The 26,026-nt window shown below is 46.0% G+C and overlaps 1 protein-coding gene across 8 annotated transcripts in view; it reads left to right on the plus strand.

The window, feature by feature from the left end:
- FRMD4A (FERM domain containing 4A) overlaps window positions 1-26,026 on the plus strand; it is a 371,927-nt gene that overhangs the window by 319,468 nt on the left and 26,433 nt on the right. For all 8 annotated transcript variants that reach the window (XM_071552779.1, XM_071552782.1, XM_071552780.1 and 5 more), the window contains 3 exons: window positions 14,476-14,552; window positions 18,588-18,726; window positions 24,904-25,045. In XM_071552779.1, coding sequence (XP_071408880.1) covers window positions 14,476-14,552; window positions 18,588-18,726; window positions 24,904-25,045 — 358 coding nt within the window. The remainder of the gene's footprint in view (window positions 1-14,475; window positions 14,553-18,587; window positions 18,727-24,903; window positions 25,046-26,026) is intronic.

Consider the following 26,026-nt stretch of genomic DNA (forward strand, 5'->3'; position numbering starts at 1 on the left):
ATTTATTACAAAAAGAAAATTGCATGGTTTTCCCAGTATCAGCATTGCATTTGATAAGCAACAATTTTACCAGCTGAAGAGTTAATGTCGGACCAGGAAGTAAATTCAATGATCTTCATATGCCTAAAAAAAAGTCATTAAAAAGTTTGTGTCCGCTATCTACTTTATTTAGAAACTTCACTTTGAAGCAGTTCACAAATCAAAGCATGGCACACACAGATCTGATCACAAAAACTAGGGCTTGGTCTGTGAGGTCTAGCCATTCTGGTCTGTCAGTGTTTTTAGTGAAGCTTTCAGTGCATCTGTAAACTTGGATTTGTCTCAGTCCTTCCAAATTGCCTGGGAGAAATCCAGATAAGTAATGTCCTCTTGATTTGGGAGGGTTTGATTCCTTGAGGTTATCCTATGAGACAGACCCATGTGTTCTGATTTTCCTACCCTGGATGCCCTCTAAAATAGAAAAGCTCACCCCTGAGCACAGGCCCTGCAGTTGTGCACACACAGCCTGTTAGTTGTGTTGGAAACCCATTGGGACTTTAGGAGGCAAGACTTCAGGCTTGCACACAGGCTGCAGAACTGGATGACTTGAAGCAACCAGGCAGCTCTTCTATGTATGCAAAAGCTTCCACAGTGAATTAATGGACTGCATTTCTCTCTGTATTGTCTCTGTGCCAAGGTTCCCTCCCCTTCTTTCTCCTCCTCTGGTCACAGTCAAGTTGGACATTGCCTGGTGGTCACAGAGAGGATCTTCTGTTAAAATAGACTATAATCAAGGTTTTGGTAGAAACCTGAACTGCTGAGGAGGCAGTAAGAGATAATAGGTGCATCAATTAGCCTTTTATTCACTGAAGGCTATTAGTGGGACTTTTTGTTCATTGAAGGAATGAATGAGAGGAGTAAGGAGGTCTTCACAGAGAACCTGTGTCTAAAAGACACATTTATTTTGGATCAATCATTACCTGCAGGGCAAGCTATACACACATATGGTAGTTTAAAACATGCCTAGGCTAGATGTTTGCACCCACATATCTCCAGTAGTGCCAACCCCCCAGGGAAGACATGTTCTCAAAAGATGCCTTCAGAAGTCAGTCTGAGGAATAGGAAAATGTCTTTGGAAGAAAATAGTGCCCTGCCATGACAAGACTCAGCCATTCACAAGCTATAGCAATTATTGTCAACTGTGTTGGGATAAGAGGGTCGGTGGGGAACATCAGAAGGAAGGAGAAAAGAGGTGAGGTACTCTGACTGCATGAGAGGACACAGATGTTTGTTTGCACCAGAAGAGTCAAGCCTTCTTTCTGAGCTTTCTCCTCCTTTCAGCTTTCTCTTCTTCTCAGCTGCTCAGGGTGATCTAGTCTGTAGCACTGGTTTTAGAGCTTGGTAACATCTTGGTCAGCCTCTCTGTGTCCCCACTAACTACCTGCAATGCTCACATTGTCCCTCGAAGCAGAGGCTTTAGGTGTTTCAGATCCTTTTTCTGCAAGTGTAACCCTAAAAAATAGGGTGCTTATTTTCTCTTTATTAGGGGTTTGGTTTTTTTCTGGTCTCAGCAAATTATGTATGAAATCCAGGAGACACAGAACAATGGTGCTGCCTTATGTATAAACCACTGAGAACTTCTGTGGCTTAGCAGAAGTGGTCATAAATCTGGTAGGAAAGGTTGGGTGGGAAGGGAGAGCAGGAATTTCTGGGCTAGAATTTGTCCATTACCACAATCCAAAGACCACAGCAGTGAAAAGACAGCCTAGATGAACATTTCTCTTGTTACATGATGCTTGCAAACCCCATCTGTTGGCAGGGCTATTCCAAAATGAACAGCCTAAATCAGAGACAGGACTTGGACAGAGTGGCTTCATTATTTCTGCATGGAGTGATTTTACCTGCTCTAGAGCAACTTAAAAGATTTCTTACCCTACAGAGGTGGTAAAACCCCTCTGACAAGAGCAGCTCAACTGCCTCAGCAAGGTGCAGTGTTTAATCCTCTGCTAATTACATTGTAAAATTGCACTTGATAACCCTGGTATCGGGGAGCAGCTTACCGTAGCATCTGATTCATTTCACTACACCAGCATGAGCTGGTTCAAGTCTTTGCTGTGCAAAAAGGAGGGGTAAATCTTACTGAACTTTTTGCAAGGTAAAATTGTGGGGGGAGGGGGAAACAGGTTACATCTTTTCTGATCTTTATTATTTTGTTCCTGCACACTGTCGATGCCAGAAATAAATTGAAAAATTACAATGGAAAAATAAATCTCCCTAGAAGAAACATAAGCAGCAAATTGTAGCAAGAAACTAGTTGAAACCAAGACATTTTTATTAAATGCATATAAAAACCTTGCTTGTCTTCTAAGGGAGATTGTAATGTTTTTCTATATGTCATCCTATATAGATTTCCATGCTTATTGTGTTTGCAAGTAAAACTGTAACCCACATTAAGCAGCTGAACCTATCTTGGGCAATCCCATTAGCAGTCACTCAAAACCATGTTGTTATTAAATTGCTGGAGGAAATCAGCCATGTGTCTCTAGAAAACTAACCAGGCTTGTCATCAAGTTGGATGAGGCTGGAGAGGAGAACTGAGGCTGATGCAGGGCCAGAACCCGATCCTGCTTGCACTGTTCTCACTCAGGCTTAAGTCCTCCAGAATTACTGGGGAGGCAGCTGAGTTGGGTATCTGGCACCTAGTCCTAGGTGGTTCAGATGGGAGTGCAGGGCTATTAAACTGGAATGCAGTTGTACCTGGGCTGCAGAGATTAATGTGTCTCTGTGCTTCTATTTTTATGTTCCTTCCTGCCTATGCTTCAATTCTGTGGAAGGCCTGAAGCTACCCAAAGCCATCACTTGAAGGCTTATCCTTTTTCTTCTGTCTGTTCAAATGCAGATTTGGTCCTTACCAGTTCAGTGTTAAATAATTGCAAAAGTTTTGGTACACTTCACAAAATCCATCTCTCCAGCTGAACAAGAGGAAGTATCAAGTGTGAGAACATGACTATTGTCCTGCTGAGGTATTCTAGAAGTTTGGTATTGGCTTTCAGAACCAATGTGTAGCAGTGGTGTGCAGGACCCAGGATGGGCAGAATCCATCTCCCTCTGTGTAAACTTGGCTTCACTTAAACCCTTTCCTATGAAGAGAAAAGCCTTCAAGGCTCTGCGTGCCTTGAAAAGGCAAAAAAAAAAAAAAAGAGTCATTGTCCTGCTGGGCTCTACTCATGTCAGCACCATCCAATACTCATGATAAACCAAAGCAAATTCTTTGGAACCAGCACCACTCACCCACAAGATGCTGAGGCTGTAGTGACTGAACCCATCGGTTTCAGAGGAGGGTCATTAGAGGGGTTTGTGCTTGAATTGCAGAGAAGGCACATGGGACTGCAGCCTCCCTGTGTGACCATTTGTCTGTGAGAAGTGTGTGTCCACTTTAACCAGCGGGCAGGGTTGTAACTCCATCCCTAGAGACCTGTACACGAAGGAGAGGCAGTGTAGCCTGGAGCTGTGAGATCTGCACGACAAAGTAGTAGCACCAGGCATATCTCTGTTGTTCTAGCAAGATATTCCCACTGATCTAAGAGCCCAAAGGCATTTTTCTTACTGCACACAGCTTAACAGTTAGTAAACAATTAACTCCAAGCTAACAGTGAATGATTAACAAAGTCAGCCAAAGGACTTCCATATAGCCAATAAACAGACAGAGAAAATGTTTAACTTACCACCAAAAATAAAAGGAGAGTCTGGGAGTGTTTAATTGCTTTGTAAGAAATACCTGTATATAGTGTTATTTCATTTTCTTCTATAGAAAGCTAGTGGCAACAAAACTTAAGGTGAGCCTTTTTTTGTCAGACTCATAAGCATTATCAATAGTCACATTCTCTGGTTGACTGAAGTTAACCCAAATGGAATAAAGACTTGTTGGAAAAAAATGTGAAGCCTCCCAAAGTTCAGCCATGAATGTAGCTTGACAAAAATTTCCCTGTGACAGACAAATATCAGTTTCTGCCATTTCTTCCCAGCATTTCTCTGAGATGAAATGAAGTATGCAATGAAAATCCTCTGTCCCTTGCCATAAACTCTCCATAACTCTGAATTCTCATTACAGAAGAATTTAATTTGTTGTTTGTAGTGTTTCCAAAGCAAAGATTGACTTCCCATTTAAACATGCAAAAACAGGACCTGAGTTGGACCCATCCTATCAGGCAATACAAAGCACAAGTAAAGTCAGTAGCTTTAAGTGTTTGATCAGTGAGAAATCACCTACTTGACAAAAGCATGAGCAAAGTAATCAGCACATTAACTGTGTCCAGAAAGGGAAACATTGCTGTCTGATGCCACTTGGCCTTTTCCAAACAACACAAGATAGAGTGAACTATTCCAATTCCAGAGGCAAGATGGGATTTTTACACAGGAGGAGCAATAACCTAATTAAGACTGCTTTATAGCAGAACAAATAGATCCTCTCTGCTTTAGGGCATAATGAAGCATTGTCAACTCAGTAATTGCATTGATAGAGTGGTTAAACTTGTGCTTCCTGTGGTGAAGGAATGACAGACCAGTAACTTAAAAAAACATAAAGTAAGGATTGATGTGAAAGGTACAGAAAGCAGTGAATGATGGGGAGGAGGAAGCTGACAAGTTGGTCTCTGTCCTGACTGATCATAGAACACCAAGACAGTCGAAAAAGCAAAATAAACATGAAACTCAAATCAGTTACAGGGAGCTCAATTCACTTGCACAGCTCTTTGCCACATGGTACAGGAGAGGCCAAGAGTTTAGAAGGGTTAAAGGTAGGACTAAAAAGTGTGCCACTCCATCCAGGTTTTTTAACACTGAATTGATTATTTTCAAAGAGGATTTTGGGAGGCATTATAAACCTTTGTGTTCAAGGAGGGTGTTTGATTTGGCAGCAGGTTGGTTTCTGTTGTCAGAGATATGGAGCATGTGTATCGTTCCTCTCACTGGCAAGCTGCTGAGCCACGGGGTGTATTCAGAACAGGCTGGACTTTCTCTAAGGCATCCAGAATCAAGTGGGGTTAGAGAATGTACTGGACTCATGTGTCACTGGATTCCTCTTGGAATGTCATTATTTCCTAAGACCCTTGCAAACATCTTTGCATTGGAGATAGGGATAAAACATTTCAAATTTACAAATTATACAAAGGAAGCAGAAACCATTTTCAGGAAATAATGGTTTAAAAGCTAGTGGAGTCTCGGTGGCATTGCTGTAATAAATTATTCACTGTGATTAGACGACTGTTAAGGACTACCTGCTGACTCCTTCTGCTCTGAGCTTTTATTTCTCTTCCCGTTGCTGATCCTTCATGCTTTTTGTATTATGGATTTGGCTGTAAACTGAACCAGTCTTCAGGTCATGGGGGGTTCAACTCATTTTATAGAGTAGTAATTCAGTCTTGGTTTAGTTTTTGGAAATGTGGAGCATGGGAGGAGGGAGACATATACAAAGCAAGGTTCCTTACCACGCTGTTTCTTCTCATAAAGAGAGAATGCTCACTCAGTTTCCTTCCTTATCAAAATGTAAGATCCAGACCTGCAACTGCTGAAGAGCAGCCATAATTTAAGACCTTCCCATGCTGAAATGTCTTACTCCATCTCTGTTACACAGGGACCATGTTCCCATCAGCACCTTTTTTGCCACTGTTTGCCCTCACTTTGGGGTGTCTACCATCCAGCACCAGGCACTTCTCTATTCAGCACCCACTATTTCATGCCTTACTACTGCATTTCACTGTGCCAAAAAGCTGCCAAACACACTGGAAGACAAATAAATTTTATCAGAGCACACTGGACTGGAAAGCACAGTTTTGACCCTGACACTGAGAATTTCCACAGGATTTGGCTGGACATGCCACTGGGCTGTGATTCAGTGAACATTTCTTTTGGCAGCAATATCAGCTAAAATGGCCTTCACCACTCTCCTCCCCCATCACAATCCTGCCACCACTGCTCACTTCCTCCCCTGGGCCCCTTCCTCGGTCATCCTGGTATCATTGTGCAGTTGGGAAGGAAACTGCTTCAGAGAAGGGATCAGCTTGGCTCGGCGCAGTCCGGCCAAAGAAAAGCAGCCACTCTTAACCTCGATCAGTTCTCAATCCCATTGACACCATCTGAGCCACAGTCAGTATCCTACAGCAAAGCCATAGGAACTGGATATGGATGCAGGCTGCATAAATTATGGGGCAGCCAGAGAAAGAAAATGCCATTCACCTACACAATAACTTTGTGGAGCGAGATGAAAGCTTCATAGCTCAAAACACGTTGGAAGAAGTTCAGCTGCTTGGAATTTGACATGGTTGGACCATGTAACAGTTAGGTATAGGTCATCATCACGACTTTTTCTCCTCATAAAAGCTGGTAAAAATTTGCCTCAATGTCTCTCTCAAACAGGGCTGCTTTTAGACAGCTAAGTAGAATGTCTGGGTAAAACAAATTTTTTAAATTGTACAATAGTCATGCTCAGTTTCCATTATGTAAGTAAATAAGTAGTATAATCAACTCACAAACACTAATACATAGTCTAAGGCACTGCTGCTTTATTGGAAAAACAGCTCTATTGTGGTGGTTTGGTGTGCTGTGGTGATACCATCAGACGTACAGCCCCCAGGGTTTTCTGTAAGAATTTACACTCAGAAACACTACAGTGTAATGTAGTGTACAGTCCCATCCCATGATCCAGCCAAGTCAAGCCCTTGGCTACCATTAAACATAGGCGTAGTCCCATCAAAGTGAAACTCCTTCGCTCTAAGTGCTTTGTCGTATTCAGGTCTTAAAGAATAATTCTCTATAAAAGCAGCAGCCAAGACTTGAATGATTCTGCAGCACACAGCAGGAACTTCAACAAGATGCAAAGACAAATCACTCCGACAGCACAAAGTGAAACAAATTGGACCTCTGAGCCCTGGAGTCAGGGTGGAGATTTGGAGCGAGACTGAAACCTCCTTGAGCACTTACACTTGGCTCTGAAGTAGTAGCAAGTTCCCCCACACCCCACCGTGCTCAGATGCTGTCTCTTGGCTCACGAGGACTCACTCCTCCAAAGGTCTGGGCACTTTTAGCACCAGATGAAGCCAGGCAGGGGCCCCCTTACTCAGTGACTGTGGATATGAGGCACCTTTAGTCAGCAGCCTGGGCAGGAGGTGCAAAAGGTCAGGCACTGAAGCCCATCACCACGTCCCTGGGATTGCTGCTGCTATGGCACCCCATATGCAGACACCTTGCATCACAGGAATGTTTTTAGTCACGCAACGTGATTCATAATGTGCATTGCCTTATCAGTGTGGGATGGGAATGGTGGCTCCTGTATTTTGGTTCTGAGACAGAGGGACTCAGCCATGCCACTAGAGAAGACATAAGGATCCTTAGGAAAGAGAGTAACAGTATTGGTTGGTTTGTGGGCAGCATGAATCCTTCCAGGGTGCCACAGCTGATTCATAGGCTATAGACGAGGCATCCTTTATTTAACACATAGCATATTGTACCAGAAAGGAGAACTCTTCAGTGCAGAAAGATCCAGTCATTTTGATTTGCTTGCAGAGAATAAAAACGAGAAAATTTAAGTTAAAACAATCAGGAAGGTTCTCTGTACACCTGTTGATTTAGACAGACACAGCATGGTGACAACAATGCAATATCTAACAGCATCTGTCAGATATATATGTGCAGTGAAGGTGGATTTGGTTGTATATAAAGCCAAAGTCCCAGTCTGTGTACAGTTACAGACACAAATATCAAGTTGCATTATGTAGACAAATAATGCTTTGTCCAAATAGCAGCTCTTCCCTCTGTGATCTGATGCTCTGCTGTCTCTCTGAGCCAATAAACCACTTTGAAATTTAATAGAGAATTGTGTTTCCATAATGGAAATGGAAATGAATGCAGAGTGGTGATTATATAGACCTAGATGCAATTGGTGTTTGCTCAAGCCAGAAATGTTTGTTGGTGCGGTGTGATCCCATAAGAACAGCACACAGCAAAAGGGATCTTAAATTGGACCAGAAACTAACTGTCTGGCAAAAAAAGAGTCCTGCAGCCTGAGGCAAAGAAGTAATCAGATAGTGAGCTGGGATTGCTGACAGACCACTGAAAATCCCACTTAGCCAAACCATTCTCTCATTCCATGGGGGGAGGGAGGATGGCAAGCCTCTGGGAAGATCACTGGCGAGGTTGTTTCCCACATCAAATCACACAGGAAGCCTTTTATTTTTTTGTTTTGGGAAGTGAAAGAAAAAAATATCCCAAACTAATAAAAATACAGGAATGAATGGAAGTGTGGCAGCATAGAGGGCTAAGTTACGGTGCAGCAGCATCCCCATCTCATGACCATGGGGCACCCTCAGCAATGGGTCACACTAACTCACAGGTGACAGCCCACAGAAATATCTTGGTAAATCTGCCCCTGAAACAAGAGCTCATTTGTTTGAGCTAAGATGGTGCTGTTCTGCCTGGACCAAATCCTTCCTCGTTCACTCTTAACTAGTTTGACAGAGATATGATTGATGGGAGCAGGGTTGGCTTGAGGCAGAACACAAATCCATGCCCGGAAACCATGGCCCCACTGAAGTCACTGGGACAAAACAGCCATTGACTTCACTAGAGCTGTGATTTCCATAGAGTTTAAGGCCAGAAAGGGACCACTCACAGCCACCACCCTGACCTCCTGCATAACTCAACTCCCAGAATTTTGCTTGCTGGTTTGTTCGGTGGAGGGAAGTACATTTCCAAGGAGGAATTTTTTTTTGTTATGTTTTAAACTGCAAGACAAAGTCTTGCGAGTTTGTAGCTGCACTCATGCAAGCTGTGTGAAAATACTGTCATTGTTTTAGTTCCGTTGTTTAGTACCAGTTTTAGTATCAGGATGTCATCCAGTGCTGGCTCTTGCCCATAGCACAGGCAAGGGGAGGGGTTGCATTTGGGCTGTTAGATATGTGCCATTTAATTTTGCTGCCTTTTCTAGAAGCCATTCAGAGCATCCAGTTCGGGTAGCAGTCCATGCATTTGGAGGGATGATTGTTCCTTCTGCATAGTGTGATTTAACAAGGCATTAATCATCTAAGAAGCGGCAAGACTTGAAGGACTGGGAGACGCCATATAGGTCAGCAAGTCCAACAGCAATTACAGTTGGTCATTTATTAGATGTTTAGAATCAAAGAAAAATACAGGTCAAAAAGGTCTCTGGAAGTTTCTAGTCCAACCTCCTGCTCAAAGCTGGGCCAGCTTCAGAGTTAGTCAGGTTACTCATGGCCCTAGTGGTTGACCTCCTCCACTGATTGTTTTGGGTTTGGGTTTTTTTTAATGTATGTACTCAGAGTTTCCCTTGCTGCAACCCTACAACCTGTGTCTATTGCCTCTTTGACTTTAATTGGGCACCTGAGAGAAAAGCGTGTCTCCATCTCCTTTGTAAATCCCCTTTAGGTCATCAAAGACAACAAACAGCAGGTACATCCCCTGTAGACTTCTGCAGATGATTTGATTCTGAACAGCTACCAAGTGTGATAGTGATATCTGGAACCCCTGAGAGCGTGTGCTTCACTGAGTGATCCCATGGAGCCTATGCCCCATCTCAGGGGCTTCAGCACACAGTAAAGGGAAAGAAAATGAGAGTCCTGCGTATTTATATTTTCTTCTTAATAGATCAAATGCAAAAATGGTTTACATCATGTCCCCACAAAGTGCCCAGCCACAGTGCACTCTCCCCAGTTCAGTGCCAAGTCCAGCCCTTCTGGGCACAGCAGGCAGAAAACAGTATCAGGGACCCAGTACCCCTACCCCAGGATTTGGAATTACTCCAAAAGGTACTATTTGGACATGTTTCTTTAGGTACCATAATTCAGAGAGCACTGTGCACCAGCCATCAGTGCTGCCCTTCAGCAACCCTCTCTGTCCTATCCCTGAGCTGCAGGGCAACACAGGAGCCAGCAAAAGCCTCATTACTGCCTGGGGTGCCCAAATGTATGGCACGGTCCTTCCAATGGATGCTCAGAGAAGGCTCCCTGAGCATAAAGGGACAGAGCATGGCCTAGTGCCTAGCAGTAACTCAGCTCCCCACGCCCAGGTCATAAATGACCATGCCAGAAGCAATCCCCAGTGTTTCATTCACAAAACACGCACCTTTCTTTATCAGGAGCTTCGGGCATTTTTCAAATACTCTGACGCTGATCCTACCTCCTGCTATGTGCAAACTCCACAGCACCAGCCTCATGGTCAATAAAATTGGTAAAAAACCTTCTTCAGGCTCACATGGCTGAAATGGATGCAGATCCCTGGGCCTCCTCTCCTCCAGGCTCAGCTTAATTAGGGAGCAGCCAGCAAACCACAAGTGTGCTCACAAAAGAAGCTTACATATAAAGGGCTTTGACTGCAGCTCTTTGTAACTAGTCACAAACATCTGGTGCCTGGCAAGCTTGCCTGCCTCTTGGAATGGGATTTCCAATGAGAAAATTCCTGTAGCTTGTACCTGAATTCTCCACAGCACACCGTGCAGTATTCAGATCTCCCTCCTGGCTCCTCTTCTAAGCTGCCAGCTTTGCAGAAGCCATTTCTGGCACTGATTTCCCCACCATGGCCTCCCCACCCACTCCAATGCATTTTAAATAGTGCACATGGTCTGACAGGGAACAGTTATTCTCTTGGAATGTTCACGGGTTGATAAGCAGTTTTATAAATTCAAGTGATAGTGCCAGTTCCAGTTTTATTGGTACAAGAAATAGAGCCCAGGGTGGGGACAATCCCTTCAGAGAAGAGGAGGCAATAGGGGTAATTCTTCTCTCCTCTTTTAGTAGCCCCTGTCACATGTATGTATGAGTGTGCAGCTGTGCTCAAAAGCCAGTCTTGGGGAGACTTCCTTACATATCTGTTGAAGATAAAATAATCTCATGTGGAGCCTGCAATGATGGCCACTACCAAAAATTGTTCCCATCTGAAAGCTGCCCAGTGCTGCATGATCCAAAATGAGCTGCTGACCTCAGAAGAGAACCCAGTGGGCAAACCACCACATCACAGAGACTCAGCTCTCCAAATGAACCACTAATTGTCCCCCTGTCTGTGGGCTCCAAGGGAAGGGAGCTATTCACAGGCAGGAGAACTGTGCTCCCAGCTTAGGTTACCAAGTGACTTTCTCTTAAGCCCCATTTCCAGTGTGTTTGTGGAGATATCCCAGTGTCTGACAGGTACCTTTTGCCTGGCAAAGTCACTGCACCTCTAATGCCATTCCGATAAAGCAAATCTGAATTGTCCCACCCACAAGTGCACACATTAGATTTGACCCTGCAAATTAGCTAAAGACAATCATAAGCCAAATAACCAAACCCAAACCCAACCTCAGTACAGGGAGAGGCAAACCTGCCATGAACATGGATGCTCTGACTCAAACCAGCCCCAGAGCCAGCACACACATCTGTTGTCACTGCATTTCCATGAGATCCCGCTGAAATTATGACCAGCTCCCTGCTGTGACTATTCCCAAGTGAGGGTTGCAAGCATCAGTGTGGTAAAAGGATCTTGATGGGTAAAAATTATGCTTCCATTTAAGAAGACTCAATAATGGCACCTTGTGCATCTGTCACTGCATTAACAGCATCAATTTGAGATCGTGAATAAGCTGGGTAACTGGTGAATGGAACAGCTTGCTTACATTAGGAGGTCTGGCTGAAGAGAGACCTTTGGCTTTGTTTCTCTAGAGGGGTTGTGATCAGCTAACAGGAAAGTGGATACTTTCCTGTGGGTATTCACATTTTTGCAGATTGGATTCCTTATGTATAGGAAGGGGGAGACCCTCAATGTGCGCAAAAGGAGTGGAAGACTGTAGAATAATATTTGGGAGGGCAGCAAAGGGAGGGCAGTTAAAGCAATGGTAAAACACACATATATGTTCTGGAGAGCAGAGTTATGGAAAAAAAGACACAAACTCAGGTTGTGGGGTCACTTTCACCCCCTCCCTCTCAAGAGTCTGGATTTGCCTTCCTCTACACCCTGCCAAGAAAAACAAAGAAACTGAATATAAAAACGCAATGATCTGGGGAGCTGCTCCAGTGCCCAAAACGTAGGTGTCTAATGCTGTTTTAGGCACTGCTGGTGATCCAAGACATCTGCGTGGGGCTGGCAGATACAGCACTGGTCCTATGGCAAGCTCCCTCCCAGGGCAGCAGCCAGGGGCCAGGCAGAGTACCCTGGAGCATGGAAAAGGGCATGCCTGCATTTGGGCATCTGAACAGCTTCCCCAGAGCCCTGTGTGTTTGGACAGTTGGAGTTAATCATCAAAGAGAAATGGAGCTTCACTTAACAAAAAGCACTGTGAGATTTGGTAGCAGAGAGGGTAAAATAGGAAAGGATCTGAGGACAGGGAAGAGTCTGGCAGAGTAGGAGGGAGGAGGATGGGCAGGAGAGCGTCCGAGTGGAACAGCTGCCAGCAGCTCTGAAAAGTTTCAAATTCCTTCTGCGCCACTCTGAAGTTTAGTCATAAATGACAACAGGGGACCTGGGGACAGCGGGATATTTTCTGAAGGGTGTGATCTGCTGGCTTTTTAGACTCTTATGTGTTCCACATGTCTGAGTGCCTCCCAAACATGTCCTCTGCACATGTCGTGCAGCACGGCCACATAATCCTCCCTGCCTTTGCAGACAGGCATCTAGAAGCATAGAGGGATGTTTTCGGCAGCCCACATGGCAGTCTCAGGCTTGACCCCAGTTGTTGTCAGTGGGAGTTTAGGCCCCAAACTTCCTTTTCATGTCTTTGAAGCCAGGTGCTTGCAGAGGAGACAGACTTCAGCCAGACCTCAGCTCCTGGCTTAACCCTTTCACCCTGTGTCTGTCCTCCCTCACTGGGTAAACTAGTGGGTGTTTCTGTGGTTCTTGGTGATTACAGCTTTTATGCAGCAATTAATTTTTCTAGTGGAGGAATAAAATAATCCTCTAAAGGCAATGTGACTCAGCCCTTCAGGCTTCCTCTATGTCTCCTGGTCCCCTTCCTCCCCTATCCCCCTGCAATGCACACAGCCCCAGAGAACAGCTCAGTGCTCTCCTTATCCCCCACCGTTCATCCAAACACCTTGTTACAGAGAGAAAAAAAAACAAAACAACCTTGCTTTGAAACTTTTACAAACTATTTTCAATTTTGCTGCCTCTGAAATACTAGCAACGAGAAAATTTTCGGTCCTCTCTGTGGTTTATTTTCTAGATTTCACCTCCACCGACAGCTTAAGCAGCATAAATCAAATCACACCTCCCTTTTACTTATCTCCAGAGCGCTGACACTGGCAAACGCCTTATCTCGGCGTGGCAGGAGCCAGTGCCTTCCTTGAGGGTAGCACAGGAACTCCACAGACGCTGCTTGTAGTGGGAGAAGGACTGTAACTCAGGGAAAGCTCTGCCGGTTGTGCTCCCCAGCAGCGAGGTTACATTCCCCATGCTCCACTGCTTGCTAGGGGCTGTGCAGGGAAGCCGAAGTCCGAGATGCCCACGGGGTGGAGGCTGCCTCCTCCCCGTGGATTAGCAGCCTGGAAGCCAGGGTTTGGATTTTGGCTTACTCATTCTTTAAGGAGGTGGCGGTGATGGACCTGTCTGCTGCGGCGGAGGTGTCGTGGTTTGCAGAGCTGAGACAGTGTTTCGCAGTCACCGCATGCTTCGCGCTGCTCCGGTAGTCAGTCCGCCCTCCTGCCTGGGAAATCGAGATTATTTCCTGGCAGAGCTGAGGCAGAGGGACGGTGTGAGCACATCCCACTGCCCCAGAGCACACAGAGACCCCAGGGCTGGCCCGTGCTGACTCATAGGCGAGTGTACGCCTCATTTTATTCCCATGACAGCTTGGTGCCTCAGTTTCCCCATTGGTGATAGTGCTGGCTTTCTCCCGGTGCTGCTCGGAGATGCCTCGGCAGGGCATCCTGTAAAACTGGGGTATGACCTGTTTATTCCCGTGTTTTGCACGGCCGGGAGCACGCTGGAGCCTTGGGCATCGTCAACACGAGTTTGCCAGCACCTGGGATAGATAAACGGACTCCGCTCGGCTCACGCTCCTGTCAGTTTTACGTGGATGGCAGGATAAAAGCAGAGCTAGGTATCGCATTTGAGTGGAACGAGGCGAGTGGCCCCATCGGGGTCTTATCTCCTTCAGCGGGGGAAAGGCTGCTGTGCCAGAAGGCCGATGCACACCCGCTACCATCCTCCAAGGAAAACCAGAAGAATCACGGTTTCCCTCGGGGTTTGAATGTGTTTAAACGTATTTGGTCCCGCAGAGTGAAACCAGCGGCCTTCCCGTCTGCCCCCGGCACCGAACCCGCCGCCGGCAGCGGGGGAGGGACAGAGGACACCGCCCGCCCCCGGGGCTGCCCCGCGGGGCCGGGGCGGGGGGCGCGGGCGGGACGTGGGGCCGGGGCGGAGCAGAGCAGTCCCGCCGCAGAGCCGGGAGGGAGCGGCGAGGCGGGCAGGGCCGGGCGAGGGATCGCGCGGAGGCGCCTCATCCCCTTCTTCTCCCCGCAGATCTTCCAATGGAGGCAGCTGGAGAACCTCTATTTCCGCGAGAAGAAGTTCTCGGTGGAGGTGCACGATCCGCGCAGGTGAGCGACGAGATGAGCCGGGCTTTGCGATGCCGAGCCTTGCGGAGCCGGGTCGTGCCGAGCCACGCTGCCCTCGCCGCTGCGTGGGGCTCGCTGCGCTGGGTAGCTGGGGATCCGTAAGGGAGGGGCAGCGGGTGCCAGGCTGGGGGCAGCTGCTTCCTTCCAGCGGGACATTTCGTGTGCGGGTGGGTGTTTTTGAGGATGCGTTTCCCCTCGGCTCCTAGCGGTATTTTTTTTCTCCTTCCCTCTGTTTTGGCACCTTGTGACCCCCGAGGCTGTGCAGCTCCGGTGCCCCAGCTGCGGTGCCGGCAGCCCCCGTGCGTTAAAGGTGGTTTTGCCTTGTCCCCATGTTGCACTCGGAGCCCAGACTTGGGCGCCAAATTTTGTACTCACATGCTTCCTTGTAAATAAATATTCAACAGTGCAACGGAAAGGAATGGCATGAAACCAGAGGTTTACCGGCAGCCTGGATGAAAGCCCATCAGTCTTTTTGGCATGGGAGTCTGTCTTTCTTACTTTAGAAACCTAACGTGAGAGTGAGTTTAAGGGACTGTGCTGCATCTCATCAGAGCATTCAGCACCCCTTGTGTGTTTGCATTAGTGGATAGTTACTGCAGACAGTGACCACTGTGTATATAAATCTGTTAGTTCTTCTCACTAAAAGCAATGTCACACTTGCTGTGTATGATACCACTGGTGGAGACCAGCTCTCTTCCCAGACTGATTTGATGTGCTGCTGGTAGGTAGTGTCTGTTGCTGATCACTCAGCTGTGGTCCTGTTTCACCTGTTTCCCATGCCTATCTGTGTACTAATACATGTGCTTTTATTAGTGGAATTCTGCATGCAGTTTCTGTGCTTGTTTACCCTGATATGAACATGGTCACACCAGTACAGTGGTGACTGTCTGCAGAGGTGCATTTTGTTAAAGCAAAACCAGAGTAGAGCAGCTCATATCATTGTGCAGCTCTAGGTCAGCAGAACCTTGAAGCATCTGCTTAATATTAAGCATGTAAATAGTCACATGAAATCTAGCAGAGCGAATTCCCAAAGTCGAGAATATGCTGGGAGATCTTCCAGCAGCAGGAGCTGGGGGTGGTAGACTCTTTCCCTTACCTAGCCCCCAGCATGGGGCAAGGCGTCAGAAACATGTGCTCTGAGCAACCAGCAGCCAGGAGCCCCTAAATGCCCTAAGTTTTGGCTGTTTCCTGCAAGGAGCAGTTGCGAGGAGAAGAAAGGAAGTAGTAGGGACTTAAAATCCTGATGATACTTCCAACTCAGTGTCATGCATGAAACGTGACCACACAGAGGAACTTCTTCTCTTTCATTTGTATTTAGATTATAGGAATTAGCGACACAGAAGAGCTTCCGGTTTTTATTCCATTGCATTATTTCTCTGAATCAACACCAGGAGGACAAAGCCCTGTCCCAGATTGTCAGCCTGGTATTTTCTCGCTACAAGCAAATTATTTTGGTTGGGTTTTGTATCAGTTTGATTCGGTTTTGTATCCAGAGCATCACCATCCAGGTCGAACTGGTGCTCTGCCCATAAAGCAGCATGGCATGTTGCAGTGGCATGGTGGGAACACAGCTCAGTCTGTAGTCTGCTGGCCAAGTGGGATGGACTCCTGAGACGAGTTGTTCGGCATGTGGAGGCGGAGTAGTAGCCAGCACAGTGCTCTCTCCACATTCCTCTCAGTGTAGCCAAACCAAAGCCTGAGTCAGCGAAGCCACAGTCAGAAGAGCGAGCTCAGCTCCGTGACTGTGGCCAGGGCTGGGCAGTACAATGTATGCTTTTAAACCCTGCCTCTGTCCATGGCTTCCTGTCCCCAACAAGCCATTTAACCTCTCTTCACTGCAGTCATTTATCCGATAAAGGAGGAAAATTATACATTTTAGGGGTATTAACAGGGTATCAGCACAAGTAGCATGCATGGAGGGAAGTCATAGAAAAAACACCCATGAACCACCTCTCTCAGGTCCTCAAAAGACAGCTCTGAAAAACAAGTCCACGGCTCTGACCAGCAAAATCTGCGGACTTTTGAATGGGGTATGCAGTTTTGATGAGAAAAATGTACCGATCCCAAAAAGAAAAGAGATTAGAATGATGATGAGGAGAGAAATGGTTTGCAGAATACGTTTCTAAGAGTTCAAAAGAAGTAACTGCATTTGAACAGAATAAGACTACACCACAATTAAGGCTTCAGCTCGTGTTTGAGTGCTTTAATGCCTTAGAGCCCTACATGCCAATGTGTTACAGTGGTTTGTGTCCCTTAAACCAACATAAAGCATCCAGATCCTCTCTCTCTAGCCTTGGATTCAAGATCAACTCCCAGCACAGCCTTCATTCCCAGTCCAGTGACAGCAGTGAGGCAGCCCAGCACCCATACTCATTAGCAGCATTAGCTGCTGTTCTGTTGCATCCATGGAGAATTTTCTCACAAGAATAATACTCCTAATGGGACAAGGTCTCTAGTGCCAGTTGCATGGAAAGGACTCAGCATAGGATAACACTGAAACATGAGATCCCAGTTGTCTGAGACCCTGTTTGCATTGGCTGCGGCTGTTTTCTCAGAAATTTCACTTCAATTTGTAGCTTCATAATTTGACTGTAACACGTTTTAAAGTACTGGAAAGGCCCTGACACAAGAACTGTCAGCCCTCTCCCAAGACTGAATACCACCAGCAGTTCACATTTTGCTGCTGTCACAGCTTTCTTTGACCGTGTGCCTCCCTCACTATGTTCACCTCCAGTTTTGGACAGGGCAGTAGCCCCCAGGCACCAGAGGAGAGATGGTCAGTGCAGGTGCAGGAGATGGCCTTAGCAGGCTTGAGTGCTGGTAAAAGAGTCATCTATCTCTTGTACAGCATAGCAGAGCTCCTGGGCTCTCCTGCAGTGTCATCACACCTACATGGCACAGAGTCGCTGCTGACTGTGGCAGCCCCTCTGTAGCACAGCACACCTGCTCCCCAGGCTGTCTCTTGCGCTGGTCCCTCTTCACCGTCCACAGTCCTGCACGAAAGACTGTAACAAGTGCCAGGTTTCTGAGCGAGACTGTAACCATGTCACATCATTTCATAATCATACTCCACCACAAGACTCTTCTTAACAGACTGGAGAGGAGACCCTTATTTATTAGAGGCTCTTTAGGTCAGTGAAATGGTTTAGTCCAGCCAGCGCTCCATCCCTGTAGTGGGAGGAATTGTGCAGCCCAGGATGCTGTGAGCCTGCAGTGTGCTGGTGTCAGGGTCTCTGCTGGTGGAGTTGGAGTTGAGGGATGGGGAGGAATAACCAAGCAGTTCTGCACAGCTGTGAAAGCATGGGGAAACCTAACCTGTGTTTTTTTGCTAGTGTTTGAAAACAATTGGGAGTCCCAGAGAGGAAACATTTAGCTCTTATTTTTCCTGTTTTCAAATTCACTCAGCTAATCACTGAGTCCCATTCTTCTCTCCAGGGCACTAGGCAGCCCCCTCCAAGCCTCACAACTCCCCTCTCCCATACACTTGACAAGTCCTGATATGTCTCTTTACAAGTGAGGAGATCAAGGTGTCTGAAAATTTCTCCCACATTCCCAAAAGTAGCCATCGGTCCTACGGATCTGTAGTTGTTGCCTGAGCCCTAATATTTGAGAGCCACTGTCCAAAGCCAGAGTTAGTGGAGGGTGTGAGGACTTGGCCTCAGCATGTAATGACACAGAGGATTCATGCCTGCTTTGGCTGTGGTGACACTCCTGGGATATGCAGCAATTCAGCATCAGCTCAGTCAAACCCAGGAATACAGTCTGAACTGGACAAACTGGATGATCTCTACTGTTAGTCTTCTGGAGCTTGCTGTCTTGAGGAGATACTTAAAGTATATGCTCTGCTAGCTTGATAAGCTATTCATTGTTGTTTTCTAAGCATTTTTTCCTATTAGAACAAGGGTGTGCATAGTAAAAACAGCAGCTTTTACTATGAGATCTGTGACAGGCTCTGCCACAGAAAGAAATGTGATGCATCCTTGGTGTAATCCCAGTTTATTCTTTTCTCCTCTTCAGGGCATCTGTGACCAGAAGGACTTTTGGGCATAGTGGCATTGCTGTGCATACATGGTATGCCTGTCCAGCACTAATAAAGTCTATTTGGGCTATGGCAATTAGTCAACACCAGTTCTACCTGGACAGGAAGCAAAGCAAGGTAAGTATGTCAGAGTGGGAAGTGCATGTTGGGGTGGGTGAGTCATTCTCACAGTTTCAGCAAGGTCAAGTTCAGCTGGTGGCTCTTCTCCTGCCCTGTCTTATCACTTGAGATTGGAAAAAGGCATATTGACTCAAAATATCTGCTGGGTTTGACCACATTGAGAAAATTCATATTGAATTCATGTCTGTGATAGTAAGAATTGAGGAAAAAGTTGTACTGAACTGAGGCCAAATTGGAGGAGCCAAAGTTTGCAAGCAGATAGGGTTACATCCCTGTCTGGATGGTTTCCACATGTCTTGAACTCTTTTCATAAAGGTAGGGCAGCTTCCAAACACTGAGTTCAAAGTAGCTTCACAATCTATGCCTGTTTCTGAATCTTTCTTGCTGTCCCTCGCATTTTACTCTTTCATTTTCCTAGAAAATGAGAGCTAGGGATATTATTTTATGAGAGGGGCTGGAGGCTGACAGCCTGGCCTTACAAGGAACTGCCTCCATCTGGTTCTGCACAAAGGGCCATAGAAGAAACCAGTGTGAAACTAGAGGAGTATGTGTTGTCTAATTACTTTCATTAGTATTTTTAGGCATACCCAGAGCAGCAGGAGATTGCTTTGGTCACTTTGAGACAGAGAAGAGACTTCTCATGCAGACTTCTCTCTCCATATGAGCACACTGGTGTAAAACTTTACAGAGAAGACAGTCAGTATTGAGTAGGTACCTGCATTGCCCCCCATCTCTGGTGAAATGAAAGAATGTGCAGGTGATGCTCCTTCAAATGGCTGAAACAACCTTAACATCTTGCTGTTGCTGAAAGCGCTGTGTGCATTTTCAGGCAGGGACAGTTCCTTCCCTTGCTCAGGCCCTGGCCCTGTCAAGTCCCTTCATGGGCCAGTTCAGTCCACTAAACTGGCAGGAAAATATTTCTTTTTCCTGCTTTTCTTTACTGTATTTTTTTTTCTGCCAGTTAAGTGAATTGAATTGGCTTGCTGGAATTTTGTGAAAGGCTATCAATGGTTGTTAGTCCCACTCACTCTAAACCCTTCTGACATTGCTTTCCCCATCATGAGCTCTGTGACTTTACAGCAGAGTGGATAGGACTTTGGTATGCCCTGGGCAAAACACGTGGTTGCACTTACTTTGGCCATATCCAATCTAATGTAAAAATCCAGGTTTCACCTCAGCTGCTGTGAGCTGTATTGAATTTAGAGATGTAGCCAACTCCCCACCCCTCCCTAAGTGCCAGCTGTGAATATGGACAGAATTGCACACTCACCCAATACCAAAGGATGCTTTTCTGTCCCCCTTCTTTGCTCAGGACTCAGCAAACAAACAAAAGCTTATTTTTCTTTACTTTTAACCAGATGGATTTGCTGACCTAGCTGCAAGGTATTTAGGTCACAAGCAACTAACAAACAAAAGGAGATTCCCTCCTCTTCTCATTTCTTTGGTAAGAAACTGGGTCTCTGAAATGCCCAGGACTTGCCTTCAGTGACTTCTTTTGTTGTTGGTAGATTGTGTTTCAATCTGATCTCTCCTCTCTCACACTCCTGCAGACAACACCACCCACCAGCCCTCATTTGTCAACCTGTCACGTCTGTGACCATGCCAGTGTGCTTTGTCACAATAATCCCAGTGGTCATGCTGAGGCTTTGAAGTTAAGGCACACAAATATTTTTGCCCCTTTCTCTAAAGAGAACTAGTATTTTAGTCTGTTGGCCTCATCTTTGACATGACACTGTCAATATTGATAGATCCATCAATTTTAATTGATCTGTTCAGTTCATCCTGCTGGTCACTTCAAGGACACTGTACTTGTGTGCTTTGCTTGGGAAAACCAATAAATCATATCCCAGAGTGGGGTGATGTGAAATGTCTTGGTTTCAGCTCTCAGGGCCTAGACAAACATTTATTTGAGTTTCAGGTCACATGGGTTTGCAGCCCCTTAAACCTCAGGCTCCACTTCAATTGAATCTCCAACTTCAAAGCAAAACTTAGATATTCCTTCCTTTCATGTCCAAACTTGGCATTTCATATCATTTTGACAAAAGAAAGAAAAATAAAAACAAACTTAGAAGAAAAAGCCTGCTGGAGCTCACTGCAGCTGAGCCTTTGCTCCAGTGATGTAGATTAGATGGCAGATGTGACGTAGTAATAAAAAGCTTGAACTCTGTTCCTCACATAACTGGGCACCAGTTGGATCTGAACCTTCTGCACAGGTCCACTGGAAAAAAAATCCTTCACTTGCTTTTGAAAGAAATAAATCAACTTTTCCTGGATTCTGACCCTTTTGCAAGCGAGCTTCCAGCCGTCTTTGCAGCCTCACTCCGTGCTGAACTTCTGCCAGCTCCAGGTTCCCAGCGTCTCTCCCTGCTGATCTGTCTCTCTCTCCCTGCAATCGAAGCGTGACATGGAGACTGAAAAGATCCCCAGCTTCCCAAGCAAGCTTGTCAGTGTGCAGAACTCCTGTCAGCTTCCTGGTTTTTTGCGGGGGGGAGACAGATGCAGCAGGACTTCAAGGCATGTCTTTGCTCTGTTGACTGCACTGAGTCAATCAAACATTTGGCCTAGAAACCTTGAGAAGTGCCATTTTGTGGGAATTTTCAACAGCACGTTCCACCAAGTGCAAGGCTTTTTGTCTGAGTGAACCAGGAGAAAATAGGCCAAGGGTTTCCAACAATCACCTCCAGCAAAGCCCCGGCACTTCAGAAAGAGGGATAAATTCATCCCTAGTGTCCATCTACTCCTGCTTTTCACTTATGGATTTTTCTTCACCCTCTGACCCTGTCAGAACAGCACTGGGGATCAGTTTGGCCCCATGCTCTGAAATGACTCATGAATGAGCCAGTCTCCCTCCGTATAAATGAGACTTGGCAGGTCTGCGCTAAGTGCTTTAAAATTTCTGAGCCTGGAGGGACTGCAGGGCTCAGGGGAGTGCTAATGGGGTGTAATCCAGCTTTCCACCGTTGTGGTGCAGCACACAGCCTGCCCAGGCCTCGCACTGGCTGCTGCTCAGTGGCCTGTGTGGAATGAGCTGTTGGTCTGATTCCTGCTGCTGCTGAGAGCCTGTCCTAAGCACGAGACCACCCGATGCTGATTGGCATTGCTGTAGGGAGCACAGGCAGCAGGGACTGAGCAACATGTAATATTAACCCTATTCCTTTCAGGAGATGCTGCATCCCCACTGTTTAATGCAGGCTACCATTAGCACAACTGTAGTCAGATCTGAAACATTCTGTGGCTTCAGCAGGTTTAAATTGTACCCTCTGTAGCGAAAGCTCATTCTGCCCTGCTGGTCCTATCTGCTCTCTACTGGTTTGGTTTTCCTCTCTCCCACCTCCAGGGGTGCCAAGCTTTGTTTTTTTGTTTGCCCTGTGTAGGGCACGCTTCCAGCCACTGCTGGCTTGGTGTGTCAGTCAAGAGCACAACAGAACCCAGCACCCTCATTGTCTTCACTCAGCAGTTTGGTTGGTGCCCAGTCAGACAGGTAGAGCCAGAGTGTGCCCCAATTTGCATTCTCGATATGAGTGGAAATAAACTATAGGGCATCTTGCTATAACTATCCTACAAATACAGGAAAACCACTGGTCTCACAGTGCAGGAAAGGTGGATCTGTCTGTGCAGACTTGGGGTTTGTGCCTTTCTGAGACAAGGATTCAATGGATTGGGTCAGGTAGACACTGGGTTTGATCTGTGTGGCTGTTCTTGGGCTTATGCAAGGTACTCATAACCCTGCATACATGTCATGCAGCATATGTACACCTGCAGGGGATAAATCAGCAGGACAGAGGCAGTCAGAAGGCTTGTTACCTCCTGTTCTCCCACAACCTCCAAAGGTCTGGCATTGCAGCAAGACAGGAGTTCATGCTCAGGCCCCTTATCAAGACTTCAGTAGCTGGAAATCTCGTTAGATAAAAGCGGTGACTTTCCTCTTCACCTACAACTAACCTTCCAGAGCTGTTTGGAGAACATGTTTCACAGGCCTTGTTTCTGACCAGAAACATCTGATCCAGTAAGCTAAAGATTGCTGTCCTTCTTCAGGGTCTGATTTTAGGGAAGAACTGCTGGGAATGAGAAGTGTCTAGCTGGTTCCAACATTAGTTGAAGAGAGTCAAAACTGGTTGACTGATCTGCTCTGACATCTTGGCAGGTAGTTCAGCCTCTGCGCTCAGACGAATGAGGACACATGCCCTATTACTTGGGGTTGTGGAAATAGGCTTGTGAGGCATTTGTGTACCTCAGAATGGTAATACTGGAGCCTATGAATACCTAAGAATATTAAATTATTATAATACTTTTGAGAGTGTTTTCAGTGTAAGGCTTTCCCAATGCTGTCTTCATTTGCAGTCTTAAATTAATCTTAAAAATGCAGTGTACAACAGGGAGACATTTTCCTTCCCTTATTATTTCACTGATATGCAAACAGAGGCAGGGGATCACTAAGAACTTAACCTTAAGTGTCTTACCCAAAACTCCACAACACATCAGTAACAGAGCTAAGAAGCTCAGTGTGCCCATCAATTTAGCCTTAGTTCTTGTTAAAATGGTTTCTTCTTCCTGAGGATGTGAAGTAATACTGAAAATCCTGTCATGGCAAGCATTCCCTGTAATCCTGTTTCATGTTACTTCCAGTGGGAAGAGATCCCTCTCTGGTACGTGGATGTCAATCAGCTTCTGATTTGTTAGCAATGTGATGATGTGCCCATTGCCTGAACTATATGGCTGGGGCTGAGTCTCTTCTGGTCTTGAGAAGGTGATCCTGAACCAAGGCTTCACCACCTTCTTGGATAAAATGCTTTATGCAGTTGAAGAGCCTTGAAAATATGTGCCTACAGCTTTCTGTGTTGTGGGAAATGAAAGTTTCAGGTCAGTGGCCCTGCAAGGCCAGGCCGGTTCAAGCTCAGAAGCACAAGGCTTGTGAGATTTGGGCAATGGACTGAGCTCCAAGCTCCCTCCATCTGTGATGGAGGGATTCACATGAGGGTCAGCAGCAAGAAGCAGATTTCCAGGTTTGGAGATAAATAGCAGTCTCTTTGTGTGCCTTGTTACAGGCAGCAACCTTCTCCCTGATTGTCAGTTCACTCCTTGTTATTATGGCATGTTACCTGAGGTGAATTCAACAACCAATACATAAAATTGAACTCAGAGCATAAATATTGGTTCAGAAGAGGCAGGAGGAAATTTTCCACGTGGACAGATTATTCCACAATGGCTTAATGAAAAGTTTCCTTACTTTTATTTTAAGTTCTTGGAGATAACCCAAGTCAGAAATGAGACAGGACTGGAGAGGGTTGTTCTGATGTGGCAGTTGCTATTTTAAGTTGATCCTAAAGCTGTACCAGTCAGAAAAAGGACTGAAAAACTCTTCCGGCCACCCAAGACCCTCATATGTCAGGTCCCTTTCAGCTGGAATATTCTATTCTATTCTATTCTATTCTATTCTATTCTATTCTATTCTATTCTATTCTATTCTATTCTGTTCTCTTCTGTTCTGTTCTATTCTATAGGTTTACACACTATTCATGTTTACTTTCTTGTGATTACAAATTACAACAATCTGGGTGACTTTTGGTGGTGAATAATAGGTAACTCCCTGCCCTTGTGTGGCCAGTTACTGAGTTGGGCTGCCTGTTGTTTCTTACTGGAGTAATGTTAAAGTTTTGAAGAGGTCCCTCATAGGACAGGCTTGTTAGTCTGGACAGTAACCTGAATGTGTTTTCCTGCCAGTGTTTTCTTCTAGCTTCTCATGACAGCCCTTTTAAGCCACATCCTCATTGTGTCTTGGTCCAAAGCTTACTGCAGATTTGTAAAGGCCCCTCCTGGCTTCCTTTAGATGCTGTAGATGGTCTTTAGCTTTTGAGCTTTTCAGGTTATTATGCAGGCATTTCTGAAAGTTTCTTATTGTATGTGGTAAAACAGTGGCTCCATACGTCTTTTGTTTAAGAGGGAAAAATGTGCATAGCAAAGCAGAGAAAAATCCAAACAACAGGAAGAGATGCCAGAGCTGTACCCACTTACAAACATAAAAAGTGCAGCAATCTGTGCCAGATTGCTTCTATTCTTGTAAAATAATCCAAGTTTGCTGTGGAGTCCTGTTTCCTGCCACAGGGAAAGGTCTTTTTCCTTCTGTGAGCTTTAAAGAAGTGTTGGATCATTACTGACTCCTGTGTCCATCTCCAGTCCAAGATTCATGCTGCAAGAAGCCTGAGTGAGATTGCGATTGACCTGACTGAAACTGGAACACTCAAGACCTCAAAGCTGGCCAACATGGGGAGTAAAGGCAAAATTATCAGCGGCAGCAGCGGGAGTCTTCTGTCATCAGGTAGGTCCTTTATCCTGTAACTGGAGGGAAGATGGTGGGAAGGGCCATGGCCATGGTGTAATGGGGAGCAGCCAGAAGCTAAGCTGCAGAAATGGAAGTCACTTCCCTTTAGCCTGTTTGTCTGTCCAGGTGTTGATCCATCTCTCAGCACATTGCTCCACAAACAGCATAGGCAGCAGCCTCCCCCTCTCTCTTTACCACCACTCGTTTCCTCCAGGATGTCATCTCCAACCTCTCCATTTCCAGCTGAAATGTGGTCTCTCTTCACGGTTTCTACCCTCACCATCCCAAGGCACCCAGCTCATCCCAAGGCAGATGGGTTTGTGAAGGAGTGCCCACCTAGCAGTGGGGAAGCAGTCACCCAGTGCAGCTTATGAGGGAAACTGAGGCTTGGAACTGGTGATGTCCCTCAGCAGAGTTGAGGCAGAGTATCTTCTTCATAGAGTGCACATCTGCTTTGCCTCTCTGTTGCTGGAATTTGGTTTGTGTCCAGGCTCAACAGAGCTATTCCCTCGCGCTCTCTACCAAACCAGTGGTGGGCAGAGGTTTCTTTCTGTGGCTTAGATCACCTTCTCGTGTGAGGAAGAAACTGAAAGAAACCTAAGGGAAGGAGAGCTAAAGCATGAGCAGAGAAGTGTAGTCAGGAGGTTGTATTTCTTTAATACCTTTCTGTCTGTCTGAGCCAGGCAAGCTGTGTGTAACACAGTGATAAATGTCACTGTAGGCACAGAGCAGGGGTTGATAGTTTTCAAAGAGCTTGAAGCTGCTTAGGTGAGAAGGTCTTCAGGAGAGCAAAGTTGCTGGTACCACTATAATTAACAGTTTCATTTAATTAACCTTCTGTTAAACATCACATCAAGTTATCAAAACCGAATGTGCTGAGATGTAAAACAGCAGAGAAAAACCTTCTCATATTTGGACAAGGGAGGAGCTCATCAAAGAATGCAAATGCTTTAAAACTGAGCCCACGCTGGTGCAGTA

This window comes from Pithys albifrons, chromosome 3, assembly GCF_047495875.1.
Source record: "Pithys albifrons albifrons isolate INPA30051 chromosome 3, PitAlb_v1, whole genome shotgun sequence".
NCBI lineage: Eukaryota > Metazoa > Chordata > Aves > Passeriformes > Thamnophilidae > Pithys > Pithys albifrons.